Raw genomic sequence first — 20,017 nt, 5'->3', positions numbered from 1 at the left:
GCGGTTAAGAACACGAATCCTGTTACGATCACTTTTCACAGAAGACTGATCCGCGCGCCCATAGTTTAAAAAGAAGCTTTCTGATTGGCTAACATTGAAAGACAATTCTATAATCGAAATCGCATAATCGAAAAAGTGTTGTATAATATATTTTAATTAAAAATTAAAAATATTCTATTTAAAAATATATTGAGAGTAAATTATTAATTTATTTCTACAATATTAATTTTTATTAATTATTAATTTATTAATTATTTATTTGACTGTTTATATATTCTTTTATTAATTCATTTATTTATTAATTCACATATCGATTAACGATTTATCGATTATTTATCGATTTATTTGTTTATTTATTCACTTATTTGTGATTTATTTATATTATAAATAAAAATCTTAAATAAAATAAAGATAAATTAAGAATAAATTATAGTAAGATATAATAAAAATTAACGCCATCTCTTGTGTACCAAAAACTTCGAAAATAGAATAATATAGAATAGAATTAAAAATCAGTAGCATTTTTTAATGCCAAAAACTTCAAAAGAACTCAAGAGATTATCAATATTCTTATTTTTTCTTTGACACTTAAAAAATGGTGCTGATAATTAATTTTCAGTATATCTTTGTTCTTTTCCCATTATTTATTTTGTTTATTTATGTTTATTTCATTTATATTAGATACTAACAAATCATCAGATGACATTGGAATTTATAATTTTTATTTCTGTCCTTTTCCCATTATTTTGCTTAATATTCTTATTCATGAGATCAAAAAAATACATTGATTGTTACATCTATTTTTTAATTTATCTATGCTGATATGTCTATTATGTTTGTATATAAAATAGACTATGAGATTATATTCGACTTTTTATATTGCGCATGTGCATTCTGAGAGGGCGTAACAATAGGTTTGTTGAAAATTTGTATGATTTTATATCAGTTGGCACTCTTTATTCTTAATGCATACGTACCCACTTATTTACATATACGTGTTAATTACATTTTCTATAACCTAAATTACATATATATAAAGTTCTGGAATATAATAATATATGTGAAAATGTATAAAATTGAAAATTTTAACGATTAATCATTGATTTTTTAAAATTTTATCTAAATTTGATTGCCAATTAAATTGTGAAGTATAGTTAATGTTCATTTCAGAGCAGTATTAAATATTCCTTTCATCGAACCATCTTATTATAGATTACTTCACGGATAAAATGTGCGTCCAAGGCTGTGTCATTATATGTTAGTAGTGATGTGGAACTGCAATAGTAAAATTATGACGGACAAAAATTTGTTTATTAAAATATTATTTTTAGTTATTGCAATAATATTTAGTACAATATCACAATGTTCCTCAGTTTTATCAGACAAACGACTCTGCTACGATCCTAACTGTTCCGGTAATTGAAGCCATACTTTATTCTCAATATGTATCTATTTTAAAATCTGTTTTTTTTTAATACATATAAATTATTTAATGATATATTTTCCGTAGAACCTATTTCATTAGCTAGAACAACAATTAAATATATTCCAAATGAATTGGGATTATTATCGTTTAATGTTAATGAAAAAGTCACAGTTTATAGTAAAGAAGCAGGCAAGAGAAAAGATTTGTGGGGTGTAGAGGTAAATTTTATTAATTTCAATTTTTTTAATTTCATTTACAATTAATTTTTTTCAATCTTCATTATATATATATAATTATTTAAAGTTATATAACAAAAATAAAAATTGAAACTTTTATGATTGAAGTATAATCTAAAATCAAATCATATGATCAAATTATATGATAAAAATTATATAAAAATATGTTGATTATATTATTTTTTTTTTATTTTATGATTATTTTTTTATTTTATTTTTATTATGAAAATTAAATATTTACATAAATATTATTAGAAACTTTATTCATTTTAGATAAATGGCAAACATGGATATGTATCAAAGTCATTTATAAAAGAATATAAAGTTTTACATAAAGATTTACAATATGAAGTATCTATTGATCCATTATTTAATAATAATGTTTCATCCAATAATAAACTTCAGCCTAAACAAAGAAAAAATAAATCAGTATTTGATAAAAAGGATGCTAAACAAATTGATAATTTGGATTTGAAATCCACAAAAGAACTGCCACAGAATGAAATTGGTGTAACTCCATCTTATCAGATTATTGATGGAACTACAGTTCATTTAAATCATAATGAGCCTTCTATAGAACCAACTCTTATAAAAGATGTCATACAAGCAACAGTAGTGCCAAATGAACAAAGTGCTATTGATGAAGCATTAATGAACACAAAAGATAAATTAGAAAGTAAGGAACAAATTGTTGATATTAAAGATTTTGTGATAAGTTCAGAAAAAGTATTAGATTTACCAGATCTAATACACAGTTCACCATTAAATATAAGTGCAATTTCTGATAAAATAGAATATGCAACAGAGAATGAAAATGAGTCATTTATTGATGAAAAAGATCAATCATTAAAAAAAGATGATGGTACTAATGATTTACAAATATCTATATCTGATATTTCTAAAGAAACATCAAATACTAAAGATGAAAAAATAGTTGAATTAATTAAAAAAGATAATATCAATTCCAATGAAGTAATTGAAAATATTGATACCAAATTACATGTACAAAATATAGAAAATACTGATCAAATTAAAGAACCAGATATTTTATCATCAATGAGTCATATTAAAACAGATTTACAAAATACAAAAAATCTTAATGAAATTGATGTAAAAGATAATCAGAATTTAGAAAATGTTATAAATGAAACTAATTTACCAGTTCAGAATGCAGAAATAATAGATATTCAAACTTCACAAAATGATACAATAATTGCAACTAGTGACATTAAGATAGATATACAAAATATGGAAAATTCTTATAAAATTGAAATAAAAGATCTTCAGTCTCCAGAAAATATTATGGCAACATCCAATGATATTACATCAAATATACAAAGTGTAGAAAAGTCTAATGAATCTGAAATTAAAGATATCCAGTTTTCACAAAATATTACAATAAGTACAGTTAGTGATATTAAATCAGATGTACAAAATGTAGAAAATTCTTCTGAAATTGAGATAAAAGATATTCAGTCTTCAGAAAATGTTATAATTACAACTAATGAAATTAAATCAAATATATCAAATTTAGAAAATTCTGATGGAATTGAAATAAATAATAATATGTTGTTAGAGGATATCACAATTAATACAAAAAATATACAATATGAAAATATACATTTTGAAAATGTCATTCAATCAAAGTCAGATCAAGACAATATAAAAAAGGAAGAAGAAAATACAAGTATTGAAAATTTAAGTGAATATAATAATGATCAAGATTTATCATCATTATTCCTCCCTCAAAATATAAAAGATAAAGTGTCAGTAATATCATCTGCTGAGAATATTGAAACAGAAAATATTGAACAACATAACGAAGTAATATCAAAAATTGAATCTAATTCAAAAAAAATTATAGTTGATATTGAAGATACTATTCTAGTAAAAGAAACAAGTTCAGATGATTTAAAAAATGAAGATATTTTATTTGTAACTAAAGAAACACCTGAAAATATTTTTCATGAAATAGAAGGTACAACACAGAAATCATTTATTGTCTTATAATAAAAAAATAATTTCATTTAGATTATTATATTGTATTCACAAATAATTTCTATTAATTTCTATAATTTATATTATTTAGTTACACCTCCTAATGTTTGTATGGCTGATAATGTTGAATGTTCTTCGGAAGATGTTCAAAAATATTATTCATATCATGTAAGTATGAATTATATATATGTACATAAAGTATTTCAATTCTAAACTATATATTTTTCATATTTTACTTATTATTTAGTTAATTATTACAGGAACAAACTTCTCAAAATGGTGAAAATGCTATAATAAGTGGAACACAGATTGAAAGCAATCATTGGTTAACACTAATGTATTTAAGTGTCACTGCTATTGCAACACTTATATTTTCCTTAGGGTACTATTGCATTGAGGTATTAATTAAATACAATAAAAATATTTCTTTTATAATATATTTTATTATTAAATACAAAATAATTTAATAATTGATATTAATAATAATGCTAATTAAAAGTTATTTGAAATTAATAAAAATATATTTGATTAAAGTAATTGCATATATATAATTTTATTAATTTTATATATTTATAGAATATGAGGAGTGATAAACAACTGATAGCTAGAATCAACAAACTTGAAAAAGATTTACTTATTTCAGAAGCAGAATGTACAATGGTAAATGAAAATTTAAAATCAACAAAAGAAAAGGTAATGCAATATAATATATATTATATTATTTTTCTTTTTTATGAATTTATACTACTATAAGAAAATATATTGTAGTTAAGTCGTATGGAAGATGAATCATTTGGATCTGATGAAATGGTAATTTCTTTAAAAATTGATTTAAAAGCTTCACAGGTAATAAATATTTTATATTTATTTAATATCTAACATTTTGTAACGTTACTAAATTTAAATATTGTCAACATATAAATATATAATTATAATATTTTTTAATAGATTGCAAAAGCAGAATTAGAAGATCAAGTAGCTATGTTAGAGAAAGATCTAGAAAGTGCTACTGAAGCTGGATTAGAATTAGAAAAAATGTTGCGAGAAGTTCTTTCATCGAATAATGAAGTTAATCCTTTAGCTCAATCAGTAGAAGATTTACAAACCAGATTGAATGCTCAACAAGCTGCAAACGAATCTTTAACGAATGCTTTAAATCTTAAAACTCAAGAGGTAAGCATACATATTTAATTTGTGAATAATTTTTTATAAACAAAAGTATATATTTAATTGCATGTTATATTCTACATGTTTATCGCAGCTTGAATTCGATAAACTTGAGGTTCGTAATTATAGATATTTTGTAATGTTGTATATTTATTAAAAATATTATTTTAATTATATATTGGAAATATATATTTATATTTCATATATATTGTAAGTATTTTATTGTATTGTATATATGTAATTTTTAATATTGAATATTTTACAGAACGAATCTTTATCAACAGAACTTGCATTTATTAAAAAAAAATATGAAGAATTTGAAGTTGAATTTACCAGAGTTACAGAAAATTTAAAATTGGAAATCAATAGTAAAAACAATGCCGAACAAACGTTGATCGATAAGGTGCAACAATTAGAAATACGACTCAAAGAAGTAAATATTAAATATATTTAAAATTGTTATATAATATTATGTTTTATATATATTATAACATTATCTCAATTTATCTCTCTAAGATTTCTATTGAAAAAGCAACTTTAGAAAAAGAATTGAAAGGTAAAGAAGTAGAAATAAAAGATCTTGTAGATGTTATTAATCGATTGAATTCTAATAACTTGGATTTAGACAAGTTATATGATGTATCACATATTAAAGCAGAAGCAAAAACATTGTTTGAAGAAAGAAATGAATTAAAAATACGATTAGCTGAGATTGAAGGAGTTCATAACTTATTAGAAGGTATATTTCAAAGTATCATTTATAACTAAATAATTAAAAATATATTCAAATATAATGCAATAATCTTTTAAATTATAGAACATGTAAAGGTCGTTAAAGAAGAAATGGCAACTTTAACTGAACAATGCAAAATAGCAGAAAAAGAAAAGAAAGATGCAGAAACACGTCTCGAAGTATTGACAAATTTTTTCGAAGAAAAAGAGGCACAACGCCAAAAGTATTAAAAATTTATCTAAAGAATTAATAAAAAATATTTTTTTTATTAACTAAACAAATATACTATTATTAGTTAATAAATATTAGTTAATAAATATAGTTAATAAATGTTATTAGTTAATGTAATATATTATTATAGGGAAGAAGCTATTTGGTTGCAACAACAAGGTGAAGTTGTATCCACTGTAGAACGAATACAAACAATGCAAAATGAAATACAAAATTATAAGTAAGTTTTCATTATTTAAAATATTTTTGAAAAATTATTTTATAATTATTGTAACATTAAATTTTTGAATTGCATTTAGACAACAAGTAGAAGTATTGAAACGTGAAATATTAGATCAAGAAAGAGAATATAAAAATCAAATTTCTTTGCTTGAAACAAAGGCACATGAACAATGGGTATGAATATTTTAATTATTTTTAATTGTGTTAAATTATTAAATCTTTTAATATATAATATTTTATATAAAATCTTATATGTATATATATGTATGTAAGGTCGTAGCCCGTCAAGTTGAACGTCGTTTAGAAGAATCGAAAGTTGAAGCAGGACAATTACGTAATCGTCTTACTTTAATAGAAAAGAATATAAATGATGTAGATCCTGAAGTAAAATTGCATCGTAAGTATAAAGAAAAAATATTTCTTTTGATATATATTTGTTATTGAAACTTCATTTCATAATTACTTTAGATAGTAATTTTTCAATTTTAACTTGATAAGTAAAATGAAAGTATTCTAAAATGTATGTTTTATAGTTGTTATTAAATTGTTGTATTTTTTAGTATTAGTAGAAATTATAGACATAGAAATTGTTTTTAGTTATCGAATATATAAAATTAAATAATATATAAATATTAATAACTCAGTAATTATATTATCGAAATATCGCCTTATAACAGAGTTGACTAAGACATGCTATATTTAAATATTGAATTGAAATTATAATGAAAAATATACATATATAATATAGGTCCATTTACCATCAGTGAATCTTTTAAATTGATATTGTAGAATACTCTAATGTAGAAAATTGTCTTTTTTAACATGATTTTTAAACAGGACTGGAGGCAAATGGAGAGATGACAACGTCACCTCCATTATATCTAGGAGCAGAATCATCCAGTTCTCCTATAATGTTTTCTGGTTCTTCGGGTGTTCCGCCACCGCCACCACCTTCTTACTTACATTCACTGTTTCCACCATATTTACCACCTCCATTGCCAAATGCATCCGGTGTACCACCATACGAAGTTAGCCAACGACCACCACCATTGGGTGGTCGTTTATCTTCACCTCCACCTATGCCTTTACATCCTCCTACTTCCAATAGGTATGATAATACTGGTTCCCCACCACCAATGTCTCCACACATACTTCCACCTTTTGATCATAGATCACCTCCTCCTCCACCTCCTCCTGCTTCAATATTACCACTACCCCTTGGAACATCGCATTCATGGGGGGAAGAATCACTGCCGCCTCCACGCAATTCTGGCTTCCATCCAACACAACGAGAACGAGTTCGAAATCACAAAGGTTTGTGTATAAGATGACAAGCAACTGCAAGAAACTGATACACCCATTAATGGTCGATTTCATTTTTCATTGAAATGATTTTCTTGCATTTTTTTGCCATTATTATTTTCTTTTTTCTTTCTTTTGTTGTGCATGCAAGGACGCAAGCGATTCTCTAAAGTGAGACAATTTTGGAGTACTATGGAAGGAAATAATTGCAAATAAAGTGCAATATATCAGGTTGAATGTTTCAAGATTGATTTTGCTAATAATACAGAAATTTTTATTTTTATCGATACAGAATATGCACGAAGTGACAAAATTAAATTACAAAATTTTTTGAATTTTTATTATATATCTATATTACATATCCTGTATCGATTTTTTATTACTTTAATAATATTGTTAATATTTATTAATATTATCGTTAAAATATATTTTACATAAAATATACTTGTATAAAATATATTTGTGATTTGAATTTAATATTCTTATATTCTCTATATTATATACGTACAATATTTAGGTCGTCCTATTTAAAATTTTTATTTGTTTTTACATAATAATTTTCTAAAATTAATAATTTTTAACATTTTTTTCTTCATATTTGTAATTAATAATAACAAAAAATAAAATAATTACAATATGTTATTCACAATTTAATACTTTTCTCAGGTTCCTTACATTCTTCAGGAGAATCACTAGACAAGTCACACCATAACAGCAAAGTTTGAAACTTCTATTTTGTTATAAAATAATTCGTATGTGCGTTCAACTTGTCATTAGTAATTGAGATATTCATTAACAAAAAAATTCAATAAATAAATAACAGTGATGCAGAACATATTAATGCTAATAGAACGAGGATTTATTACTTACTTCATGAAAAATAAAATCATGCATTTTGATATGATATTTGTTGTGATAAACATATAATTAGTTTATTATAAAAAATATATTTGTTAATCATCACTGATATTTAAAAAAAAAAAAAAAAGCAAATTGTATATACGTTTAATTATTTCTTAGGGATATATTGAAATATACAAATAGACAAAATTGTAAAAAAATTCCTTTATATAGTTATATATAATTCTTTAATCAAATTGAAAAAATTATCGTCTTTGTAAATCATTCAAACGGGAAATAAATTGTAATATGAATTTAGATTAAATAATTGTTATATAAGATTTTAAAAAATTGAAATAAATTGTAATTTATATTATTATGTTATGTTTCATAATCTTTTACGAAACCTACTTATTGTTTATATATACATGTTTCAAAAATTACCAAGCATTGAAAATTATACATTTATTATTCATAGTTTTCTTTTTACATTTTACAAACAATGTAGTTTCTTTATCTACATTGATGGACCTTTTTATAAGTAATACTTACAGTATTCACATTTCAACAAATAGGTCAAGGAATGCAATGATTATATTATTATTCTATAACTAATGAGTTGTAATTTTATAAAAATTCGTCTTGTTTTTCGATCATCTTATATCACAATTAATGGATATGGATGGTCAACTATAAATTTGCATAAAGAAATATGCATAATAATAATGTAATAATTATTTTATGCCAAAAACACTACAAAAAATATAAAGAAAAATATAAGAACCGCGAATATTTTTATCATTAACCACCTGTTATTAGTTACAGATTGAAAATATTTTAAGATCTCTGCATGAGCTGCTTCCACATTTATTTCTGTATCTTCTATATTGGAATCTATCCTGAAAATTAATAAAAATTTTATGAGTATTTATAGAAATGCAAAATATTCATTAATATTTTCTATATATATCTAAGATAATACAAAAAAATAGAATAAACATTAAAAGACAAATTTTTAGTAAAATTATTGAGCATAAGATAAAATATACACATATATATGCACAACATTTAATAAAAATTAAAAATTTTATAAATAATTAAAATATTTATACCTTTCCACCATTTCCTCTTGTTCTTTAACCATATGTGCTAATTGTTGAAAAATTCCACCAAGTTCAACAATAGTAGATTCTATACTTTGCATTGTTTCTGCTCTTGATTGAACATATGCATCCTAATGAATTATTTTTAAATTTATTTATTTTTGTTATATATATATATTTTTGGCTTACTATACAAAATATATATCTATTTTTTCTAAAATTGAAATTTTTATATGCAATACAATGTTTAACTATTTCTTATATCTTATGATATATAATAATATTTCTCTATAATAATCATTCATATTTATAAATTTATTAAAATTTTTGTTTATCTATATATATTATGTATTAAATTTTTAAATTATTTTTAAACTATTAAAAATATTAAAAGTGTACATATTATACAATATTTGTACATTTATACAATAAGCAATATTATTATAATTAATATTAAATAATATTGTTATTATATTTACTATAAAACTTACAGTATCATCCTGAACTGCTTGCATCATTGCTGAATCTAAATTTATAACTACAGAAGAAGAAGAAGTTTCTTCTTGCAATAACAATGAACCTTGTTTTCCAGCAACACTTGGAGGTAACAGAGTAGATACAGAACCTTGAGTAAATTGTTGTCTTCTACTTTGCTCCTCTCTCATATTCTATGCATTTTAAAAGGATTATAATATATAATTAATTTCATCTTTTTTATCTTTTTTTGTTTACATACCTCTGATCTCATTTCAAGAACACTTTTAAAATGATTTGACATATTTGCCAGTTTTGATTGTAATGTCATAACAATTGAAGATGAATGTGAAGCCACGTGATGACTATGAGATGCACTATATCCTTCTCTTTGTTTTTTACTAAGTTCCTGCAACTTTCCTATTTGATGATTTAAACTTTTTAAATCTGTTTTTATGATATTTGTTAATTCTTCTATTTCCACTTGTCTATCATTAAATATTGATTTTCTTTTTGCCACTAAAATAATTGATCTAATAAGTATATCTTTTTTTTATATACATACAATTAAATTTATTAAATTTACATGTTTATAATTTATATGTATCACGTATATAAATCTCTTTTTATCAAAAACTATTATTTATTAGAAATAAAAGTAGAAATATATGAATGAATTTAATAGGAAACTTGTTAATGGTAGAATTTATTAAAATGAAATAATATTAGATAATTAATAATGATCTTACACAGAGCAAGTTTTTCTAATTTAGTATAAGTGCTCGCTATATTTTTTCCAATACTCTTAGCTATCATCATGAAATTCGAATAACTCTGCAATTGACGTGCTCGACGAGGGTTTTGCGAAATCACCGCTCGTGCCACGGTTCTGCTTTGCATCATCCGAATGGCGTTAATGAATTCATTAGTTCTATCGCGGGACGTCATTGTCGATGGTGCGATGTCCGCTTGCTTTTTTGAGTTTTGTGTTAAATCGCACCCTTCACTTTCATGATTAGAACTCTGCTGACTTATGATATTGCCCTGCCAAGGATTGTTTGAGGTTGTGATCACGAAACCATGGTCTACACCATGCTCCAAGCCAACGTGTCGTCTACGTGCTGGCATTGCATTCTTAGTTTTTTTACGAATTTACACTTTTACGACTTTAAAAAACGCTATACGTATTATTCATTTATCTAAAATATTTTTTACCAAATGTATCAACAGATTGAAACTGACACGTCCACATGACAGTTATATTTGTATAGTGATTTTTGTTCCTATATTCTGACAACGTCGGATATCATGTTGTGCATTCCCTGAAATGAAATATTACTAGGATTATGTTTAACATCATGATGAAATTTAAATTTGAACGTTATTCTTAAAACATGAAAAAAATATTTTATGAAATACTTTAATGTATATTCATATAATTTTCACAATTTTTAAAATTAATAATGAATTTTAACAATTATTTAATATAATAATTATTTATTACTTATTATTATTACAAAATATTTTCAAAATTATTTATAAAAATTTTTTTTCTACGTATATGTATATACGTAATGTTTATTTACATAAATGAAGTTTAATATAATAATATGTTAATGCAAAAATATTTAATTTTCTATACATTTTTTATATGAATTTATATTTCATTACAATATTAAATATTAAATAAGATTTTTTATTTTACATTAAAAGATAAATCAATTTTCATTTTTTATGTTAAATATTTTTTCATTAAAAAATTGTTTTCATAATAATTGATTGCTTTAAATTATTTATTGAATTATATTGTTCTAGAATTTATAAAAAAATAGATATCAATTCATTCATCAATTATCAATTTCTTTTCATTTTTTCTCACTCAAAAATTTAAATAAAGAATCATTCAATATACCATTAAATTATATTAATATTAAATATTAATAATATTAATAATAATATTAATACAATAATATTAGACATTAATATTAGATATTAAATTGCATTTTTTAATCATAATTTTTAATCATTTACTATTATGATACTTATACATGCACTTTTTTAAATATTTAAAAAATTTTTATTAATGTAAAACATGATTGATTATTACAAATGAATATACATATAAAATTTCTGTTACATGCTATACATATTTTTGCAGAGACTTTGAGACCAAAGAAAGGAAAGAAAGGAAAAATTTAAGAGAAATAAGAACATTCCAGATTATATTTTTTTTATTTAAACAAAAATTTAAAAAAAGATATTCTCACTCCCTTTTGAAAATTTTTACCATTGAATAATCATAGATAAAATATAATTTGTAATACAATCTTGTATACATAATATGATAATTTTATAAAATAATTGTATGTAAACCGTAATTCATCTATTAATCTTTGAGGTACATAGAATAATCGGCTTCATCATAGGCAAATCATTATAAATGTATAACAGATAAAACTATAAAAGAACATAAAATATATGTATATTATATCTCTATTAACTCTCTACGATAATCAACATTTTTTTTATCTCGCGATCTTTACAATTTTCGTACACGAATATCAGTTTGAATCCGAAAGAGCTTCACGGACGGAAAATCTTATATTTTTTACTTTCTCTCTCTCTCTCTCTCCCTCTCTTTCTCTCTCTCCATTCATTTACTATATCACTTCCATTTGATTCAACTAGTAGTATATATTTATATTATATCTATATTGTATTACAATCAGGATAATATATAAGCACATAGGTTTAAGGAAGAAATTTAAATTTATCTTTACAAATTTTCAGATGGATAAATTTTATTCGAAAACGGATTTATAGAAATATCTTTATAACTATGTAAGTGTAATAACTTCAAAATTTTTTTTACATAGATATACGATATAATATACAAAAAAAAAAAATCATTAAATTTTCAGATAGAAAATTAAGGAAAAAATGGATCTTTCGGATTCAATTAATCTGACATTGCCTTTTAAATTATTTCTTCACTGCTTCAAGCAGTTAATACATCTCCTTGGTTCTTCGGTATCTCGTTGTCGAAATCCTCGACGCTTTCCACACTCCTTGAAGATTGGGTGCTGGTCTCATTCTTTCCGATAAGTGTAGGCAAAGTGGTCACATCGCTGTCCGCTTCGCTGCTCACCGTTGTCAAGATTGTTTCATTCTGGGGTCTCACGTCGATCACACGGACGCGGATCAGTGTACTGTAGTCGTCGCTACCATCGGTATAAGTCGTTTCATTAATGGTTACCACGTGTCCATCGATGATCTAAAAAAACAATGATATTAGTATGCAATATAATAATACAACATAATATAAAAGATATAATCTAAAAATAAATATAATGATGATAGATAAATATAGTATGATAATCAAAAAATGTTTAGTATAGAAAATTAGGTAAGATAGATTTTTAACTTCTTTTTAAAAGGTTGAAAAAAAATTTCCAAAATAACAATTTTTAATTTAATTTTGTAGAACCGTATCTACATTAACTTGGATGCAATACAATTACATTTTAAGGTGAAACACGCTTTTCAAGGAATTATAAATTAAAAACTTAAATGCTGCACATCAGTTCAAGTGGCACAGCAGTTAGTTCATCCCAGGAAATGTAGCAACCGGATCGGCATTGATGTGCAGATTTCGTTACGCAATTCATTACGTAAATTACGACAATGTATATTGCACGTATTCAGAGAGGGACATGTACATGTTACTTGTACTTCAACTCTTAAGTAGTACCATTAATTATATTTGAGTAATGCTAAAGTTGGAGAATCTTGTTTCATTATTTCATCTTTCACAAGAGGTAAAAGGCTGAATTATTGTGGTATATTGTCTCTACTTTGAGCTTAAAGCTACGTAGAAATATCTTTTTGAAGAAAATATTTAAAGATGATTATAGAATGTTGATTTATAATTACATTTAACATTTAACATTAAATCTTGATTAATTTTAATTTATAATGTTGTACAATTTATATGTAATATTTACATATCTTTAATATAACATTATTTTTTTAATAAAGTAAGATTAGACAAATATTAAATATATTAAAATAATTAAATATAAAGATTAATAGAATTACTTCTTATTATAGTATTCAAATGTATCGTTGCATAAAGATAATACTAGATATGTACATGTATGCATATATTGTAACAAAGGGTTTCGACCGAAGGAACGAATTTGAGTCAGTGAACTGATTGGCCGAGCGAGGAAATGAGCATAATATTTACGCGTGACTAACCTTGGTGGTAGAGGTAGTGTTCGCTCCTTCAGGAATCTTGTTCCAATTCACAACACCTTGCTCGGGAATACGTGACAAAATGCCAGCCATCTGCTCCCTCACTTTCTTCATGTGAGCTGAAATTGCACCTAAAAGATATTATTACATTGATAAGAATATAAATGAAATTTTCATTGCATAATTGTGATGATATTAATGAAGGATTGGATATAAAAAAAGCTCTAAACGAATTAACACTTATAACGAATCGTAGACATTAATAGACATCTTTTTTGAGAACATTCATTTCTTCTCTTTATCAAATTTTAAGATTGAATCTTTATTCTTAATAAAAAGAAGAACATCAGATTAAAAGTTAAAACTAATTTGAATTTCTGATCTGATCTAATGAAATTCTATATTTTGTGTTGTATATAATATTATATTTTATAAATTGTTATCTGGTAATATTCTTTTGAAAAATAGATTGAAAACTTTGATGATTGAATTTATTAATTAGGAATGGAAGCTTTGGATAATTGAAATGGAAATAATTATGTATTATTTATCTGTATAAGTACATATTATTTGTAAATAATATTACAATCCTTAATTAATCTAATTTTAATTAAATTTCAATTAATGAAATTAATGAAATAGTGAAATTCTAAATTTTAATCAAATATATTTTTTTCTAATTATAATAATATTTTTAAGGTGTTGATGCCAAGCTTAAGACATTAAATATTTCGTCATCTTGTATGGATCAAAATATGTACGTATTTCTGTTTCAGATCAACGAGTATACATTGAACTTGACCCTATTACAACAAATATAAACCAACCAATAAATTTATCAATCTGTCTGAAATAGAATATTAATTTTAACATACGTATAAATGTATATATTTGGAATTAATTTCAACAGCCATATTTAACTTTTAATGATTTAAAGAGAAAAATACTCTAACAAATAATATTACAAGATTATAAAATTAAATATTAAATTATATTAATTTCTACCATTCCATCTTCTATCAATTTAAAATATAATAGAAAATATAATATCACTATAACACACATACACATTAATAATATTTCTATAATTTTTAACATTTTGAAATAATTATTATCGTCCCAATTTCAAAATAATAATAAAAAATCTTTTTTTTTTCAGAATATATTTTTATTTACTATTTCCTACATTCTCATTTGACGAGCTATTTCCCAGGAAACCAATAAAAGAAACTTTAATATTCTGATATTCATTCGTCGAGTAAACACGCGCCATTTATAGAAAAATGAAATATCCATCGATATTAGTATCTTGAATCGTTAAAAAAAAAAAAGAGTCCAGAAACTAAAATCGGACTTGCATTGTATAAACTTATATTTTCTATGAGAAACGTGAGAAGCAGAATATTTAAAAAATCTTACAATGATGTAATCTAAAAACATCAATAATTCAAATAATTCAAGAAATATTATATATAGCTACACGTATACATTAAGAAAGAATTATCAGTTAAAAGGTAGATACGAAAATAGAAGCTGTAATTACTTCTATAGACTATTGTCGATTGAAATTGCGCATTTAACCGCTTTATCAGTTGAGAAATAATAACTTAATACAATGCAGATTACATGATTTTTTCATGTCAATCTCACAAGGATATTTCAATCGACGTAAACAATCAAATATTCTGATTGACAAAATTATATTATATTGTATACGAGATGTATATTAAATGATTGAAAATCGAATTTGTAAGTAATGTTTATAATAATATTCTTAATTATATTATAAAATATCGATAATATTTAATATAAATTATTATTTTAGAAGTATATTTTAAGTTAATCTATTCTATAAAAATGAAATATTTGGAGAAAATTAACCTAAAAAAACAAAAGATATAAAAAAATACAAAAGATATTTTTAATTGATAATGATAATAAAGTGATATTTTAACTATTACAACTAAATATAGGTCAATGAGAAAAATTAAACGAAAACATCTTAATCAACACGATAAGGTCAACTGATCAACGTATCCATCTTTTTTCGTTCTATTTGTCTGAGCATGCGCACTTTACAGTTCTGAAGTTGTACATAAGTAGATACTACGTGAATATAACTGCATATTTCTTAGACAGAGAAACTGGATACATGAAAGTTTAATTAATTCAATGTAATATATATATTTGAGTAAAGAAGTTGCTCTATGTTCTATATCGTATATGTATATATGTTTGCCTTTAGTAAGTTGTAAAGCATAGCTATAGACTCGTATATGACAGACTTCCAGAACTTGGTAATCATAAACATGTGATACGCAATGCAGGACAAACAGAACGCGAGGGATACAATAAAGACAACCTCGAGTTTGTAAGGTATGATGTAGACCATGTGACAGTAGTGGTCGAATACAAATCATCACGAGCTCGTGTTTCCCGATAGAGATTATTAAGCACTCGGAGAACGCAATAAAGATTAAACTCTCTAGGATCATTGAAATTCGGCAAAGACCACCATTAAATCGTACGACATGATATACTTATGTCACATTGCATTCATATGAGAAACAAGCTCTTTCAAGTATGTAGATTTGAAGGAATAATAGGATTATAAAATTTGATTTAAAAATTATTATTTAAATAATTATATAAATTTCATATTTGAAATTGAAAGTTATTACATATATAGGAAATTTGAAATCTAATATAAAATAGAAATCATTATTAGATTGATGAAACTTGATAATATTCACTTTCGAAATAACTGTTCATTAATGCAATATAGCATTTTATAGAAGATATTTAAAAATCGAAGTTTTTAAATTTTTGAAATTCTGAAATTTCTGAATTTTTGATCTAGTAAATCTTATTTAGTGATTTAAATGCAAATATGAAAAATTGGTATTGGAAATATTCCATTTTAGGATATTTCGTTTTAAATTTTTAAGAAACAATCAAATAAATAAAAACAGTTTATTTTACATAAAACAATAATTTATATTTTTAATAATCCTAAATTGCTTGAATTTTCTGTGAGTGATCCATATATAAAATTTATTCAATTCTTGTATTTATACAAGGCCAGCAATTAATTATTCAAGAAACATATTTTTAGTTATGAATCTTTTTCGCTATAAGCAGAACGGCATTGATGATAACCCGATTTCTATCCCGATAATATAATAATAATTTATTCATAATTGAGGCCATGAATGCACGAAGATAGGTGATAATCGTATCGATAAATTCCGCATATTTTATTACGTCTACAACACAGAACAAAATTCAGATATCATTGCCACATAGAAACTTAATAAGGATATAACCTATATTACACAATGTTTCTTGATAATATCCGTATTTACGTTAGAAAATTAACGGAGAAAAAAAAAAAGAAAATTTATTGAAATAGAGATAGAGTACACATAATAGTGCACAATCGTATCGTTGAGTTGATATGTACATACACGTATTACGTTTGACCATTGTTAAAAGATACAAAGACTGTCCGTAATTGTTCCTAATTTATTTTCCAGCTGGGGAGATTGGAAATAATTATCTGCCGTCCCATTTATTAATGGTCCATGTACGAGTTAATTTCGTTAAGAGTATCAAAGACAGTGAGATACAATTTCTTTCCTCGTATCGCGAGATTTCCAACAAGACAAATCGAATTTCTAGATGAGAAATGGAACAATTCTTATACAGTTATATAAACTGGATTAAATCGAACGATTAAAACACGTTGTTTGAACTTTACGAAAAATTGAATAATCAAGAATATAATTCGCTTCAATCTGCGACGTATGAATTAAATAATAAAAAAAAAAAAATAATACAAGTCCATTTTTGCAAACAAGATAAGTATTTTCAAAAATTCCATAAAATATTTCGTAAGTCAAATTCTCTAAGTAAATGTTAGTTCTCATTTGGAGAATGCTATGAAAATCGTGGTATAATGTTTTAATAAATTTTCGGAACCATGTATTCTAACCTCTTCCGGTTAGAATAACTTTTTCTCAAACGTGAATTTACCTTTGTCCTAATGAGCAGCGATTCAACGGCAACGATATTATGGTAATTTACCCGATAATCGATTTCGTGGAGCAACGCTCCACGACCCTACCTGTGACCGCGATTTCACTTTTCCGTTCCTATCCGGACAGCCGCGAGGGCAATAACGTTTTATCGCGGTTACGCGCGGACGCCGCCATAATCGCGGAGAACCGCTGGCGATTCGAGCGCCAACCTATCGTAGAAAAAGGTTGAAACTTGACGATAAGACCGTATCGCTTCAACAACGCCGAGTGATTACATGTTCGGGCAACTGAGCAGTGTTAAACTTAATTTAAAGAAAAAGAAAGAAAGAAAAAAAAAACAGTGATGTGAAAGAATCTTGAAAGGAACATTGCTTTTGATCTTTTCCCTTTGTTTTTCTTTTTACATACTTCGTGTGGAAGAGTGCGTGCGAGAGTATTTCGTTAACTTTATAGGTTAAGTTATTAAAGACATAATGCGATTCTTATACACGTATGATTGTTTATTATTATACGATATATATAGCAATTTTAAATTAAGTGATACGATATTTAACATTTTTTTATCAATAATAGTAGTTTATTATCCTTGTTGTTTACAAAATTTTTGTTTATAAATGGTAGCGAATCAATATGTGTAATCATTGTTCTATTGAAATATAAAAGGAAATTAAATTAATATTTGAACACTATTGCATGCATACATTGTTACTTTCACTTTCGTTTATCTAATGAAATTTTCGATTAAACGATACATTGTCTAGATCTACTGAAATATGTATATACAGATATACATCTATTTGCTTTTAGAGAGAAATAAAACAACATGCATTTATCATATCAATTCTACTTAACTTGATACATCACATGCATGCTTCAGACTAATTAATATGATTCTAATTAATAAGTTAGAATCTTCGCTATAAAAAAAAAAAAAATACGCAATCCACTATTCAATTAGGTAATTATTTATTCTGGTTTCAGCAACGATCCCGCTAATAGGATAATAATAATTTCACCTTGGTCGCTGCGAGAATTGCATTAAATTATGTAAGAACAAGCGAACCATATTCAAAAACCAGTAAAACGAGACCCTGACATCGCTTTTATGATCCTTGTTCGTTGCAAGGTTATAAAATATATAAGAAGTTAAGAAGATTTGGCTTGGAATGAATTTTTTTTTATACTTTTCGTATTAGTAATATCTATTTTTAATAAATTTTTTTTGTAAGTAGATTCAATTAAAAAAAAGAACTAATTTAATAATCTTAACTTAAGTCAATGTTTATCTTAATTATTGTTTCTTTCTCCAATCAAACTTATCTTGAAATAAAATATTTGATTATTTTAGGTTAAGTTAGGTTAGGTTAATCCTATCACTCTCCAATTTTTCTCAATCGTTCCAATCCTTTCCTTCCTCACTTAATTAATCTTCAAAACCTGAATAAGAATCGAAGATTGAAATTTTAATTTCCTGGAATAATTAATTTCAAAGAAGTTCGTTATCAAAAAATCTTTCCTCCTACCTCATAAATTTAAAAGACATTTTAATCCAAATGAACGTTGACAAATATTGCACGATTTCGCGTGAAACGGTCTCTATACCTCTATATCAATTCGAATCGGTTGAAAACCAGTTTCATTAATCGAATGGATCCGAGCGTGTTGAACGGTTTCGAAAATGGCGTTTCGAAGGGAACGAATTATTCGGCTGGCGACGACAGTTCCGATTCGGGCTTTTCTTGTTCGACCGGCCGAATTTCGGTGGCCCCCCTGTTCACCGTCGACAAAACGCTTCATTGCCGCGGATAAAATCCCTAGCATTTCCACCATAACCATGGCCCGTCATACAGTCGAATTCGTTCGTCAAATATGACGTATACCGGACGATCGTAAGTACAGCTCGACCAATGGGATTTGTATCTTGCTATAATATACCAAATTTCGACTATTTTTTTTTGGAATATAGTTATCGATAAACGAGTAGAAAA

The 20,017-nt window shown here is 25.0% G+C and overlaps 3 protein-coding genes and 2 long non-coding RNA genes across 10 annotated transcripts in view; 3 read left to right on the top strand and 2 right to left on the bottom strand.

Annotated features, from left to right (window-relative positions):
- Positions 1-956: 956 nt before the first annotated feature.
- Positions 957-8,119, top strand: LOC412103 (transport and Golgi organization protein 1). 5 transcript variants are annotated; one of them, XM_026440096.1, is made up of 18 exons: positions 957-1,415; positions 1,511-1,644; positions 1,936-3,640; positions 3,752-3,828; positions 3,921-4,058; positions 4,237-4,353; positions 4,429-4,506; positions 4,609-4,833; positions 4,922-4,942; positions 5,093-5,260; positions 5,344-5,566; positions 5,645-5,783; positions 5,922-6,011; positions 6,091-6,187; positions 6,287-6,410; positions 6,851-7,327; positions 7,467-7,546; positions 7,982-8,119. In XM_026440096.1, exons 1-17 carry the CDS (start codon positions 1,256-1,258, stop codon positions 7,529-7,531), a joined length of 4,038 nt encoding a protein of 1,345 aa, XP_026295881.1. In that variant the 5' UTR covers positions 957-1,255; the 3' UTR covers positions 7,532-7,546; positions 7,982-8,119. The 5 variants fall into 5 exon arrangements, with proteins under 5 accessions (XP_026295881.1, XP_026295884.1, XP_026295886.1 ...); XM_026440099.1 differs by lacking the exon at positions 4,922-4,942; XM_026440101.1 differs by lacking the exon at positions 6,851-7,327.
- A 486-nt stretch (positions 8,120-8,605) lies between these two features.
- LOC552117 (syntaxin-5) lies at positions 8,606-11,020 on the bottom strand. Its single transcript, XM_624497.5, has 5 exons — positions 10,482-11,020; positions 9,995-10,251; positions 9,750-9,926; positions 9,268-9,389; positions 8,606-9,054 (listed from the first exon to the last, which is right to left on the bottom strand). Exons 1-5 carry the CDS (start codon positions 10,858-10,860, stop codon positions 8,895-8,897), a joined length of 1,095 nt encoding a protein of 364 aa, XP_624500.2. The 5' UTR covers positions 10,861-11,020; the 3' UTR covers positions 8,606-8,894.
- A 1,177-nt stretch (positions 11,021-12,197) lies between these two features.
- LOC503505 (venom protein 2) overlaps positions 12,198-20,017 on the bottom strand; it is a 41,364-nt gene continuing 33,544 nt past the window's right edge. Inside the window, exons 3-4 of one of the 2 annotated variants that reach the window (XM_006563203.3) lie at positions 13,993-14,108; positions 12,198-13,006 (exon numbers count right to left, since the gene is read on the bottom strand). In XM_006563203.3, coding sequence (XP_006563266.1) covers positions 12,731-13,006; positions 13,993-14,108 — 392 coding nt within the window. In that variant the 3' untranslated portion in view covers positions 12,198-12,730. 2 annotated transcript variants of the gene reach the window in all.
- LOC113219391 lies at positions 13,067-14,077 on the top strand. Its single transcript, XR_003306477.1, has 2 exons — positions 13,067-13,550; positions 13,843-14,077. It is a non-coding gene; the product is annotated as an uncharacterized LOC113219391 (long non-coding RNA).
- On the top strand, positions 15,889-17,822 carry LOC113219390. The gene is made up of 2 exons (XR_003306475.1): positions 15,889-16,365; positions 17,526-17,822. It is a non-coding gene; the product is annotated as an uncharacterized LOC113219390 (long non-coding RNA).

The sequence above is a fragment of the Apis mellifera genome, linkage group LG1, assembly GCF_003254395.2.
Source record: "Apis mellifera strain DH4 linkage group LG1, Amel_HAv3.1, whole genome shotgun sequence".
NCBI lineage: Eukaryota > Metazoa > Arthropoda > Insecta > Hymenoptera > Apidae > Apis > Apis mellifera.
The sequence above is the reverse complement of the archived record's forward strand: the minus strand, read 5'-3'. Positions and strand labels throughout refer to the sequence as shown.